The following is a 13376-nucleotide window of genomic DNA, read 5'->3' on the forward strand; positions in this document are numbered from 1 at the left end:
TTCTCTACTTGACTCAATCAGTCTATTCTCTGCTTGTTAGTCCTCGACGACGAAACTAGATCATCTTGTGCCTCTAGAGAGATATTCGATGTGGCCGAGGAACGAGACACGGATCTATCATGGTCAAATATTGATGGCGTCTCACTATTGTCGAGAAAGTTCAGTTCCATTTCAGAGTTTTCCACAGCAGGAACAATGATGTTTTCAATATCGCTGGCACTGGCGCTTAATGGGTCAGTTTGCCACACACTGAATTTCCTCAATTCGCCGTACGACCACCGAGAATACACGGATGGCTCCGGAAGCGGCAAGTGGAAACACTTGGTGTACTGGAAGAAAACGTAAGAAAGAACTGAGCCGGCCATTAGATCGACAAAGTAATGATGCGTTAGATACATGGTGGACCACCACAGCCAACAGACATAAAAAATGAAAAGTGGCATCAATTTTGGAAACACATATGAAAAGAATAACGCTTCCATAGTTGCGCATCCGGAATGAAGTGACGGAAGAGCTCCGAATATGACAGCTGAATTGGAAAACCCGTCTGTGTATAAATTTATTCCCAGATACTCATCAATCCGGCCCAGTCCTCCAGGAGATCCTTTCATGGAATAGTTAGCAGGACTTAGGCCATATATCAGCTTATACCACGGTGGAGCGGCCGGAAATAAATTCTGCGAGATAACTCCCAATAAATTCATATACCCAAAAGCAAAAGCATAACCTCTCAATATGGTTGGAGGTCCACATAGAAATAGAATTATAGCCACGACAAATGGAGCGCCAAAATGAAAGAGGCCATAAGGGATCCATGCAACAAAGTCCAATGGCTTATTCAGAGAAGCGGCCAAAATATCGCTCAAGTCGTCTCCGTAAAGAATGGTTTCAATTGCTGGAAGCACCTGGACGGTTATTGGGGGTCTTTGCTCTGCCGAAAAGCTTGACGACGTGAAATACAGAGCCAACCAAGTGAATATTGGAAGAGCATTGAAAAAGAATTGAGAAGTCACTGGAACCACGAATAGCACTGCGAAAAGGAGATAAACAGCTAGCTTAGCAAGCCAAGGCGCTGGATTCACGAAAAAGACGAAAAGTAGAACGGTCCCAAGAAACCCATAATGACAAGCGTCTGTTTTCGTTATTTGGTATTTTTGCAGTTTCCTTAGCGTCACGTATGGATCCCACCTCGTTTCCAAATCGGCTACCCTGGATCCGCTTGGCCGATTCGAAAGAAAAATTCGGCGAAATAGCTTTGGCATAATTGTGCTCTTTCGTGTTTGTTGCGTATCTCACCGTACGCTGTCAACCGCTAGCTTGTTTTGGTTATGATCGATGCAAATGCTGAGGAGATTGTGAAGTCAAAGCAAATGTAATTTAATTATTGATTCCACGCCTGCCCAGTTCTATCACCAGGTCTTGAGACGGAAAGAGCGCCGTCGTCCTTTCTATTGGAGTTGAATTGTTAATGTACGTAGTTGAAAAGCTCGTTAGCTCGTCTTCTTTTGTGAGATGCTCCGTACAAAGAGACTGGTTCAAACGGCAGCGGTAAGAAATGGTACGTTGCCAAGTATTCGGATAAGGCTTTAACATGACAGGTGATTTACTGGAAAGAATATAATTGAACGTAAGGGAGCGTTTCGCTTGAACGCTCTAGGACGGAAGGCTCCCGCAACATATTATCAGTGAGATCAGTGGTAGGTTGTTTACTACTTGGCACCCGTTAGCGGCATCCAATCTAATCCACAGCGCAGAATGGGTGATGTATATCAAATGTCGCCAATAGCGGGCTGTATGATGGAAAAATCCTTATGCCCGTAGCTAAAAAAATGCCCTAAGAGGATGTGGGTGCTCTGGACCTGTTGCCACTACTGCATATAATTCCACTGCTCGATTGTATTAGAGCACTTCCTAAAGTCGGGGATCGGGCATGCGTTATGCCGAGACCCTTGCATTAAGGAGTAGAGGTGATGATCCGGGACTAGTGTCAAATGCAGATCAGAATCATGGCCTCTCAATCAGCTTTACACTGATGGCTCGGTGTCAGCTTCTTCGCCATGATATGACGTTGGCACAACAGACGAAGCTAGATCGAAAAGTCGTCAGCGAAATCACAGAACCTTATGTTTCATCGATGAATTCACATATAATTTGAGCTCGACTAGAAGGATTATAATGCAGAATGTTTGAATTTGCTGTGCTAAAGATTTAGTTTACTAGTTGGCTTTCAATTGTCATAGTACTGGTCTATTTAGGAAACACACCGCAAAGTCAAATCAGCATCATTCATGTTATAAACCCACCAAATCAACTGGTGAAATAAGTAATTCATACTGACGATTGACTTTTTTTGATTTGGCTCAGTCCCTTAGCCCCAAGGAGCAGCCAAAATAAGAGAAAATCCTCATTGAGGTACCCCGAAGCGTAGCTTAGCTTCGACCCTTCGCCACAGATGCTGTGTATTTGCTCGCCGCATGGTCAACAATAAATCTTGTAGTACGATAGGCGCCGAAGCTCAGGTTCAGAACTTTCGAGGGGACCTACCGGGCGCTTGACTCAGGTGGTGACAAGGTCCCTATTTAAATAACCTTTCCGGTGCTCTGGTTCTTCACAAGAATAGTCCCGTAATGAAATATGTTAGCAGGTGGTAAAAACAGGATTTGAGTGCGTCTAAGAAGCTCTTGCGTCAAATCCAACCATGTGGACACGCATATATGCCAGAATAAACATTATCTATTTGCGATCATAATCATGCGGGCCTACCAATGTATTCCGTGATCTTTCGAAACGGGCCGTTGTGCGGGTCATTCAAGTCGTTCAAAGACTCAGGTCAGGTCCTTGCCGAGTATACTCGCATAAATGCCCGGGCCCTGAAATTTCTCAACAAGTTCATTCCTTTCCTTTTGTCTCAAGAGTTACGGCAACTATCCACTACTGCTTACGTCGTGTGAGAGTATTGACAATAATAACATAGCCTTTAATTTAAGTTATTGACTGGTAGATCCGAATGAATATACAGAGCATTAATGCAAGAAACTTGAAGGTAGCCGCCACCGGAGAATAGATTCCACCATGGACGAGACGATTAGACGCTCATCGCGCAGTAATAAGGGAACAAATCCACACCTTCAGCGTCAGAGGCAGGCAGAGCTGGAGTATATCAAGGCAAGAAAGGTCCAGCAAAGTAATGAAAAGCCCGATGAGGACAAACCTGAGGTTGTGAAATGTCTTGTTTGTGGAACAACCGACGAAAATTACGACGAGGACAACGATCCGAATGGAGATATGATCCAGTGCGATACGTGCAATACTTGGCAGCATATAAAATGCATGACAGGGAATGAAAGTGCTGAAGACATCGAAAATTACGACTGCAGCCTGTGTTCGCCGTCAAAGTATACTAACTTGACGTTCGCCATCAATCCTGCTGACGAATCCAAAAGGTCTTACGAAAAATCTAAAGTGGACAACGATCAGAAGGATTACACCAACGATGGGCTAGAGAATATCTCCGAAGGAACTGAGGAAGAAGTATCCCATCGTCCGATTAAGCGCAAAAGAAAGTCGAAGCCAAGGGTCGGCGACATCAAAGACAAGGAAACAAAGTTGAGAGAGAGTGCTTTGAAAATGTTCAAAGACCTCTTCACTAAGTATATCATTCCGGATACGACTGCCGCGCGGACTTTCCAACTGCCGTCTGACACCTCAATAGACGAAATGTCTGGCCACCTTTCGAGTGAACTTGAACGGGAACTTTACGAGGTCTGTATCAATAATGATACTGGTACATTGAATGACGCGTACAAAGAGAAGGTTAGAGTTCTTTTTTCTAACTTGAAAGATCAGAAGAATATTGACATGAAGACCCTTGTTATCAACAAGAAGCTTCCGTTTAACAAACTTGTAAAGATGTCTGTAAACGAACTTATTAACCCGGATCTTCGGCATTTCAGAGAGAAGGTAGACAATGAAGCCCTCGACAATCTTGTCTTGGAGCAGCCCAACAGACCCAAATACCACAAAACCCATAAAGGAGATGAGCTTATAGAAGATCCAAATGCTTACGAACCTGAAGACATTATTTTCAACAGAGATATCGTGGCCACGAAGCTCAAAGAAAACTCAGATAATGATAGTTCACACCACTCTGATTATGCAAATTCCATGGGCTCGAACCACGACGGCAAGGGTTCAGAAGAAAACGTAACGTCAACAAGAGCTCGATTAGCGGAGGAGTACTGGGCTTGTAGTTTGGATTACAAGGAAACCCGCACAAAGTTTAGGGGCAATATTCGTTTTTTAGCTTCTTCGCACGACATCAGCAACACATTACGTCGGGACGCCATTGGAGACGGGAAATTCGTAGTGGAAGGCAGATTGAAAGATGAAGACGCAGAGGGCTACATTGAACAAATGGCCACCACAAGAACTTTTCTTGCATACGCCCTGAGGCCCCTCACTAATTATCAGGACTCTCAACAATCTGAAGCGTTTTACGAGTTTTTGTCTAGTAGGCAGCGCTACGGTGCACTCAAAGCCAAACGGCAGTACGTACGGCACGTTTATGTGATTCCGTACTCCGAGCGGCACCAGTTAGGAGTGCTAAAACACCTTCATTTAGCAGATCACGGAGAAAAAGAGAATGACCTTACGGAGGGCGACTCATTTCTGATTGTGGCAGTAGTTAGACCTGATATGCTAGATGTTACATAATTAATGTAGGAATAGCTCTTTATTTCATACTAGAAAGACAAGGACACTAGTCATAAGTGGCTGGCGTGTCAAATGTTTCCCAAGAGAATTGCCTGACGCATTAACGCAACATGGCATTTCAGTTGAGTTGCATACCAATAACTCAGTATAAAGGTTGTCAGATATACATTATGTTAACTGAAATAATATATATTTCATGCCCCGGGAAGAAAAGATTTCAGATGAAAAGTTGTTGCTTTTTTGGATTGATGTTGGATTGAAATAACGTCCAGACACACTTAAGCCTTGGCGACGGCCTTCTTGACAGCGTATCTCTTTTGCTTCTTCAACACCATGACCTGGAATCTCTCGAAGTCGCTCAAAGCAGCACGTCTCTCACGTTGAGCAATCTTCTTGGCCCACGAGGAGGCAGCCCACTTCTCGGCAACACCAGCGGAAGCCCACTTCTTGGCGACGATGGCGGTTCTGGAGCCTCTTGGCAAAGCAAAGGTCAATGGGGTTAGGACAACGTGGCCCAAGTTAGCGGACTGACGAGGAACGCCAGTTTCTGGACCGTCGATCAAAACCTGTAATTTAAAAGTTAGTAAAACAGAACATTATGCAATCTGCGGGACAGAATAAGAACAAAATAGAATTGTGCCTTCTGAGAGCTGAACTCTCCTCTCGTTCAAGATGTTGGATCATGTCCAGCCACGATCTGACGGCTCCAATGGATATCCCTTTAGAAGCACCAGAGCCTTGACAGGTTTCCACACGTCTATATTCTCAAACCCTTCTTTTCTCATATAAAACATACTCTGCTCTGGTCGATGATTTCGACAATAGCGGCGAGCTTACCGGCGGATGGGCCCTTCTTGACCAACACGACACGGCCGACTTCAACCAATCTCCATTGAGAGTTCTTAACAGTAGATTCGGACGACATTATTGAGCTTGCTCTTCTATCGAAATTAGGAAAACCGAGTTGAAGCGAAGATCGGATTCTTTAACGTCTAGTTGTCAAACCCGTACTAGAATTCACTAATCCAGAATTCCACTACCTACTGGTAGCTCACGCTGGACAATCTTCCATGCGAGTCGGTGAGCTATCTCACCTCGTGCGTGGGTCGTAATATTTTGCGTGGGTCGCAATCGGCCAACTTTTTCAGAAAATTTTGAAATTATACATAAAAACCACTGACGTTAATTAATTAACGAAAATATGTACTTGTTACTATGTGGTGTATGGGTTAGCAGTCACATTCGAAATCGAGTTGAAAAAGTCTTGAGAGCTCTCAAAAATAGAGGTCTGTATAAGTAGAAGGCAAAGATGCGATGAGCTATTCCCTGCTGTACCAAACTAGAAAACTCGCAATGCTTAGATATTCAATGATCAAGTTGCATTGAAGGTGTCGTCGCTTCTACGCATTGGCAATAGTGGCATAGTCTTTTACTTCTTGTGAAGCGCGTTTGAGTTGGCGTACAAGATATAGCCGAGTGTCTAAGATGATGATATAATTTGCGATTGAGAGCAGGTCATCCTGAGGCATGCCTAGCTTCATTAAGGGAGGCCAGCGTCATGCGATCAAATTTAGTATCTGACGAGTGACTAAAGCCAAAACTGGCATGGCAGGCCGCAGAAGACTATCGTGGTTTCAGTTGAAATCACCCATTGTTGACACATGTGTGTGGTAGCGTCTCACTGAGTTGTGGGGACTTCAAAACGTAGGTTGGCTCTTGCCTGTAAACAAACCTTTCTTGAAAAAGCTGTCAAGTGATGAAAAGAGTTCGCCTAAGTTGATTTAACAGTGAAAATTCATAAACTTACAACACCAAGATCTACTCTGACCACAGCTTTATTAAATCATTTGAGTAGAAGGACCATTTCGGTCTTGTATGCTTCATCTCTCACCGCCGTATCTTGGTGCGCAATGTCAGCAATGTTATGGTGATGACATAGCGACGTACGGAAGATCTTATAATTACAGCATTGGCTGTTATGACAGACACCTTTTGTAGCAGTTAACAGATTATCGATCCTCCCAGCCTCTGCACGTCTAATAGCAACCCCCCATTTGCATCATGTCGACATCTCGCTATGGGCAGGTGGAAAATAGTGTATGTTGACGAAGAACGCTCTAAAGCGCAATCTATCTATCAGTTGTAACTAACGATTCATCACAGAATAACCAAAGGCTGGACGAATTGGCATCGAAACTTTCAACATTCAGAAACGTCAACGCTGAGATCGGGAATGAAGCTCGTTCGGACACGTCTGTTATGGATCAGATGCAGAACCAGTTTGACTCAATGCTGCTGAAGGTCAAAAACTCATCATCAAGACTTACCAGATCTATGAAAGCCGGCAACAACATTTGGAGGATGGTGGGCCTCTCGCTCTTGATATTTTTCATTGTATACTTTCTATTCAAGGTTTTCTAGTCAGACAGAAGCCATTCAACGCCGGTTATAATGCATTCGATAGTGGACTGGTCAGCCCTGGAAGAGCACGCACTTGACTTCACCTAAATTGATTTTCAGCGGAGTCTTTGCCAAGCCTGTAGCTCCCTATACCTTTGCCCCAGTTAATCCGAGACCGAGTCACAGGCAATCTTCTTCTTAACAACTTGAATTCTTTCTCGTTCAGATTGTTGAAGGAGGCGCGCAATTCTTCTTCCAGTTTGCCCTCTAGCGTTTTGATGGCAAGGACTACATCGTGCGCTGATTCGTTCTCAACGTCCTTGGTACATACAAAACTCACGTTTCCGTCTTCATAGTAATGCACATCAATATCTATCGTTCCCTTTAGCTGACTAGTTTCAGTGTTATAGTGATAGACCGACCTCCAATGGCCATTCCAGAAATTTCCGGGACTATACTTCGTACTGACCAGCGCTATCACAATCTCTCTAGAAGAATCCCCCTTGGGGTACAGAGCGTATGAAACATCACCAGGGAATGTATTTGAAGTGTAATTTCTCAAATCCTTGTAAATGGACTCAGAAGTGCTATCTAGCTTCTTTTCACTTGGCCCTACATCGAACGCTCTGCGCTCGAGATGATCAACTGAAAATAACTGGGAGGTCGCAGGATCAAAAAACTTGGAACCTTCTTTGTTGTAATTTGAGATTATTACAGATTTATCGCCAACTCGAACAGGAATGAAGTTTGCGACGTTGTACTGAGCTATGGCGTCCAAAATAGTGTCTCCCGAATTCTCACCTGTTATTGTCACTAAATCTTTGTAAACATCCTTGATCTCGCCGGAAGGTGTGCTTGCGATGAGCGAACGAATTATTGTGCTGAATTCGGATGCCATTGTCCCAGTACCTTTCTATGGCTTGAGGATTCACCGTGGTTTCGAGCGTAGTTTTGAACATAAAAGGGGAATAAAGTGAATCAATTTTCTGAATTCGTATGATCTCATGAAAACCCGCATATAGACAGACATATTCAAAGGCAGCGATTACAAGGATATCATATATAAAGAGCTTTTCAATGTTGGCGTTCTGGCTGATACCTGGCATTCCGAAATATGGCCTTGATAAGTTTAAGAAAGAATTTCTTCTCAAGTTGATATGCAGCTTGGAAAGTTCATAGTGCTGGATCATTATATGAACGATTAGACCCGCTGTTGTGCTCCCTTACTTGTTGCCCAAAGGCATGCTGTGTATTTGGATGAGGATGAGAAGGCGGTCCGGAAGGTCCATGACTGTATTGATATCTATTCTGCTGCTGCTGATGTTGTTGTTGGGGTTGCTGAGGCAGGCGAGGTTGATGTGAGGCCTGATACTGTTGATACTGTGAAGACACCGGGTAGTTTTGACGTGGTGGTTGCGGAGCTTCGCCGGTCAAAAAGGGTTGAGAATGCACGTACCTGTTAGTTGCTACCGTTTGGCTATTCTCATACTGCTGTGGTGCTCGAGAGTATTCTGGCTGAAGGTTTTGTGCAGACGGGCTTGTGTAAGCTTGACTGGCGCGGCTGAGCAGCTGATTGTAAGAAGACTCAGCATCTGCCAAAACCTTGCGTAGAGAAGAATATTCCTCCTTTTTCTGCGCGACGGACCCCAGCATCTTGGTGACCTGAGGCCGCAGAGGTGTAACTGAACTGTACAGGTCAGTTACTTGTTGATCTTGCATAATCTGAACATTCTGCCCCGAGTCTTTCAGTAAAAGGTGGAGTCGGTCTACATCGGAAACAGCATTGAGCACGTACCCCTCTTCTGCCCGCGCTTGATCCACTTCTTGCGGAGTCTTTTCAACAACAGGTGTCACATAATTGAGCGGAAAAATACCGATCCGTCCTCGTAAAGAGCCTCTCCACCAATCGCGATAAACTTGCTCAATAACAGCGATTGTGTCACCCTTTCTAAATGATAGCTCTTCAGTATCTCTACCCGTTAAATTGTGCAGTGCCCTTACTTTCCTAACACCAGTCGTAGAAGAAATATGCCCGTTGTTCGGGGACACAGGGCGAACAGCATCTGGAGTATTCTGCTGCAATCCATTCGGACTCTTCGAAGCTTTCTCGTACTCCAGTGTTGACAGCCTGAGCGCTTCTTCAAGCTCTTTTTCCTCGTCACGTTTTGTATTGTCAGCCATCTCCGTTTTACGTGGTACGCCGTTTTCTTGCAGTAAAGTAGGTGTTTGGGCCTCGACCTTCGAATACAGGTCTTGCATTCCTCGCAGTGATGGATCACGTTGGAATGAATCACTTAGCTGTGCAATTGTTTTCGCTACTTCTTTCTTTACCTCCCAGTGCACATTACTGCTGGTAATCAAATTAAAAAGCTCCTTGGTAAAGACCTTCGAACTGATGGCCTGCTGAAGCCGTGAGCCGCAGTTTTCGGCCAGCGACACCACAAGTGACAAGGTGCGCAATACAACATTGGCGTCCGTTACTTTTAGTCGCTCCTGCACAATCTCAACTGCTGCACGTCCACCATCTTCCGGGTCTTCTTTAACGAGATCGCACACTTCAAGAATATATTGCCAATTGTCGGCACGCAGCTTTCCATCAGTGGCCTTTAGAATTGCGGTGCGTAGCACATTTGTGGAGACCATAACCTCTTGATTTGTAGGCTCTGCCAGGAATGTGGCGAGAGGGTGCGTGTCTAGAGGGTGTCGCTTCTGGACTGGAACCTTTATAATGAGTGTAGTATTACCATCTACGTCTGAGATGACAAAAGGTCACATGCCTTCAATTAACGGTTTTTGATCACTTTGTAAATATCTGTCATGAGTCTTTAAGCTATAGTGAACATCCTCGAAGTTCTGACTCCTGTAGACCGCGGTTTCGGCCAGTGAGTCGCTTCCTAATTTTATTCTTTAGATCGACAGTTCTTTGGAGGTTCCTGTCTTTGTTCAGAGATCGTTGACGAACTAGCAGATTCAATAGTAGTCACTTGTGATTTAGAGCAGTGAAGTGTGCTTCAAGGTAATCAAGGAATGAAGAGCATTTAGTGTTGAGATAAGCTCCGCAAATGAAAATGAAGTTATGACTGAGATATCTGAAATTTCACGAATTGTTGCAGCTCGCACTTCTCTGCCAGACGTTATGAGAAAAGAGAGATCAATTGGCTACTCCGTACCATGAGTAACGTACCATGCAATTAATATGGCAATCTGTTGAAGTGTAAGGTCTGGGAAATCGATGTATCGACCATTGGCTAAACATAGGCCTGATCCGAGAAAATCAAAGAATTCGACGTTGTCGAAATAAGACAAAGTTATAGCAACAATGCTTGCAAAGGACGACGAGTGAAACTTCAGGATAGTATGAATTAACCCATTAATCGTAGTCTCGTGGAGCTCGACGTGAAATTTCAACGTCTTTCGTCGAGTATATTTCACACGTTTAAAATGCTTTGGCCCGGCAGGAGATCATCAGACAATGCATAATATAAATATTTCAGCTTGATGTTTAGTTTCTTTCCTTAAGTTCAACAAACCAAACCACGAAAAACACAGTGTTGGAGCGCATCAATTGCCCGCTAGCCTGCCATGTCGTCCAGAAATCTGATGCCGCCCGTGCGGCCAAGACGCACCTCCTCTGTTGGAGCCATAAACCTTGGTGATACCAAAGTTCCCGGACTGTCAACGATGAGGGAAAGCGAACAATCAAAAACAGCCGCTAAAGCTCGCATGCGCGCACTTTCTGAAACTTCCAAAGGCGATGCTGATTTATTGCGCAAGTTTTGGCTGACATACCGCGAAATGAGCTACAGAAACACATGGCTCACACCTCTGCTTATCTTGGTCGTGGTATATGGAGCTTATTTCACATCGGGCAATCGCACAGAGTCCAATCCTTTGCATGCATTTGTAGCCGTCTCGTACCAAGTGGGTGACTCCGATATGTATGGCAAAGGAATTCGTGATCTGTACTTTGTGTTCTTCTACATGATATTTTTCACTTTCCTTCGCGAGTTCTTGATGGAGGCTGCTTTGCGTCCGCTTGCAAAGCGCATGGGCATCACTGGCAAACAAAAAATCAAGCGTGTCATGGAACAGACTTACTCGATTATCTATTACGGGATCTCGGGGCCGTTTGGTCTGTATATCATGTACCATTCGGATCTCTGGTTATTCGCAACTGCGCCAATGTACGCAACGTACCCAGATTTTGCCAATCCCTTCCTGTATAAGGTTTTTTATCTCGGCCAGGCTGCTTTCTGGACACAACAGGCATGCGTATTAGCTCTTTTGCTCGAAAAGCCAAGGAAAGATTTTAAGGAGCTGATCTTCCACCATATCGTTACTCTGTCATTGATTTGGCTATCCTATGTTTTCCATTTCACGAAAATGGGACTTGCAGTCTATATCACCATGGATGTTTCTGATTTTTTCCTATCCTTATCAAAGACTCTCAATTACATGGATTCTGTTCTCACGCCTCCATTTTTCGTGTTCTTCGTGGTGAGCTGGACTTATTTGAGGCATTATGTCAACATCAAAATACTTTGGTCTCTTCTTACTGAATTTCGTACGGTGGGAAACTACACCCTGAACTTCGCGACCCAACAATACAAGTGCTGGATTTCCTTACCTATTGTCTTTGTTTTGATTTCCGCTCTCCAATTGGTGAACCTGTATTGGCTCTTCTTAATTTTGCGGATCTTATACCGTTTGCTATTTAAAGGTATCCAAAAAGATGACAGGAGCGATAGCGAATCGGAAGATGAACCAGAGAGTCCTGTGAGTGAAACTTACGAGTCTTCCAAAATGGACACCAAAAAGGAACTCTGATGTCCTTCAAACAATTAATCTGTTGGCATGAGCCAACAAGTCGCCGCACAATCACAGCTACATTTACATTGACACACATTTACAATTTTAATGCATCAGTAAGCATCAAATAAACGGAACAACTCAAGATAAGCGCATCAATTTTTGTACACTTGTGTCTAGATATTATTTACATGCTTTAACTCAGGGCTACTGAGAAGCCACCTTAGCGAGTCGTGATTGCAACCCTATCTGACCCGCCTTGGCCAAAACGCTCAAAATCAAGTTGACTGACCGTAATGAGTCATCATTACCTGGGATTGGATATGTTACTAGTGATGGTTCCGAATCCGTGTCAATGATTCCAATTGTCGGTATTCTGGCTTGCATGGCCTCATTCAGAGCGTTTCGGTTCTCAGTTGGATTCAAAATGATCAACAAATCGGGTTTCACAATCCCGGCTTCTTCATCCGCATTCAATGGTCTGTTAGTAGGCTGATCCGCAAAGTCTACTTCATGCCTTTCCCATACACTGGAGATTTCGGTAGGGTTTGTTAGTGTACCTGGAATCCATCTGGTAGATACGTAAAATCCATGAGTTCTTCTTGCCGCCTCTTGAAGCGCTCTTTTTTGACCCTCTCTGGTGCCCAGAAATAAAATTGTACCGCCTCTTTCGGCAACACCCTGGACTACCGCTGCCGCCCTCTTCAAGTAGGATAGCGTTTTGTTCAGGTCAATGATGTGTATACCTTTGTACTCACCATAAATGAACGGTTGTGTGCTTGATCTCCACAGAGACGTAGATTGACCCAGGTGTACTCCAGCTGATAGGAGCTTGTTAATCGAAAGCTGATCGGAAGTGGGAGGAGTAAAAATATCGCGATGTGGAAAATAAACGTCGTCTAGCGAGGCTCCTAACTTAGCAGTTCTTTCAGCGTGCTTCATCTGACGCAGAAAAAGTTCTTGTTTAGAGTACGGCTTGTCCTTTGCAGAAGGTACCAAAAAGGGAAACGACTTGGTGCGGGACTGACTTGACAGTTTATGAGTGGCATCGAGCTCATGTTTGGGCTCGATTACCTTATTGTATACCGAGAATTGTTTGAGGAATGAAGTCAACTCTTCGTCAAGCTGCTTTTCTCTACCAACTAATTCTTTCGAAAGCGAATCTTTGAAGCCAGGGATCTCCTCGATCGTAGTTTTTGAGAATGATTTCAAAAGCTTTTTTACCTGATCGTTGTATTCTCGTTGACGTAAAAGAGACAGTTCATCGTGAGGCTCTGCAGAAGCATTTTCAGCCTGGATTGGCGGAAGAACTCCACTATCACTGCTTCCATCCTCTGCTTTGTCTCCTGTTGAAATCCATCTAGCAATACGCTGACCACGGAGTGCAGATCCCACTCTGAGTGAGCATTGTGCTGTTCGAGCACCCAAAAGCATCTTTGCAGTGGTCTAATCTG

At 44.3% G+C, this 13376-nt stretch overlaps 8 protein-coding genes across 8 annotated transcripts; 3 read left to right on the forward strand and 5 right to left on the reverse strand.

Annotated features, from left to right (window-relative positions):
* Positions 1 to 17: 17 nt before the first annotated feature.
* On the reverse strand, positions 18 to 1262 carry AUR1 (LALA0S02e02058g1_1; the record flags this gene model as incomplete). Its single annotated transcript, XM_022773623.1, has 1 exon — positions 18 to 1262. The coding sequence occupies one exon, from the start codon at positions 1260 to 1262 to the stop codon at positions 18 to 20; it is 1245 nt and encodes a 414-aa protein (XP_022627130.1).
* A 1810-nt stretch (positions 1263 to 3072) lies between these two features.
* On the forward strand, positions 3073 to 4713 carry BYE1 (LALA0S02e02080g1_1; the record flags this gene model as incomplete). Its single annotated transcript, XM_022773624.1, has 1 exon — positions 3073 to 4713. The coding sequence occupies one exon, from the start codon at positions 3073 to 3075 to the stop codon at positions 4711 to 4713; it is 1641 nt and encodes a 546-aa protein (XP_022627131.1).
* Positions 4714 to 4991: 278 nt separating this feature from the next.
* On the reverse strand, positions 4992 to 5638 carry RPL14A (LALA0S02e02102g1_1; the record flags this gene model as incomplete). Its single annotated transcript, XM_022773625.1, has 2 exons — positions 4992 to 5279; positions 5510 to 5638. The coding sequence occupies 2 exons, from the start codon at positions 5636 to 5638 to the stop codon at positions 4992 to 4994; spliced, it is 417 nt and encodes a 138-aa protein (XP_022627132.1).
* A 1136-nt stretch (positions 5639 to 6774) lies between these two features.
* SFT1 (LALA0S02e02124g1_1) lies at positions 6775 to 7134 on the forward strand (the record flags this gene model as incomplete). Its single annotated transcript, XM_022773626.1, has 2 exons — positions 6775 to 6810; positions 6877 to 7134. 2 exons carry the CDS (start codon positions 6775 to 6777, stop codon positions 7132 to 7134), a joined length of 294 nt encoding a protein of 97 aa, XP_022627133.1.
* A 79-nt stretch (positions 7135 to 7213) lies between these two features.
* Positions 7214 to 8011, reverse strand: CAP1 (LALA0S02e02146g1_1; the record flags this gene model as incomplete). Its single annotated transcript, XM_022773627.1, has 1 exon — positions 7214 to 8011. One exon carries the CDS (start codon positions 8009 to 8011, stop codon positions 7214 to 7216), a length of 798 nt encoding a protein of 265 aa, XP_022627134.1.
* A 275-nt stretch (positions 8012 to 8286) lies between these two features.
* On the reverse strand, positions 8287 to 9756 carry HSE1 (LALA0S02e02168g1_1; the record flags this gene model as incomplete). The annotated part of the gene is made up of 1 exon (XM_022773628.1): positions 8287 to 9756. One exon carries the CDS (start codon positions 9754 to 9756, stop codon positions 8287 to 8289), a length of 1470 nt encoding a protein of 489 aa, XP_022627135.1.
* A 939-nt stretch (positions 9757 to 10695) lies between these two features.
* LALA0_S02e02190g (LALA0S02e02190g1_1) lies at positions 10696 to 11940 on the forward strand (the record flags this gene model as incomplete). Its single annotated transcript, XM_022773629.1, has 1 exon — positions 10696 to 11940. The coding sequence occupies one exon, from the start codon at positions 10696 to 10698 to the stop codon at positions 11938 to 11940; it is 1245 nt and encodes a 414-aa protein (XP_022627136.1).
* A 189-nt stretch (positions 11941 to 12129) lies between these two features.
* MRP4 (LALA0S02e02212g1_1) lies at positions 12130 to 13356 on the reverse strand (the record flags this gene model as incomplete). Its single annotated transcript, XM_022773630.1, has 1 exon — positions 12130 to 13356. The coding sequence occupies one exon, from the start codon at positions 13354 to 13356 to the stop codon at positions 12130 to 12132; it is 1227 nt and encodes a 408-aa protein (XP_022627137.1).
* Positions 13357 to 13376: the final 20 nt, after the last annotated feature.

The sequence above is a fragment of the Lachancea lanzarotensis genome, scaffold LALA0S02, assembly GCF_000938715.1.
Source record: "Lachancea lanzarotensis genome assembly LALA0, scaffold LALA0S02, whole genome shotgun sequence".
In the NCBI taxonomy this organism is placed as follows: Eukaryota; Fungi; Ascomycota; class Saccharomycetes; order Saccharomycetales; family Saccharomycetaceae; genus Lachancea; species Lachancea lanzarotensis.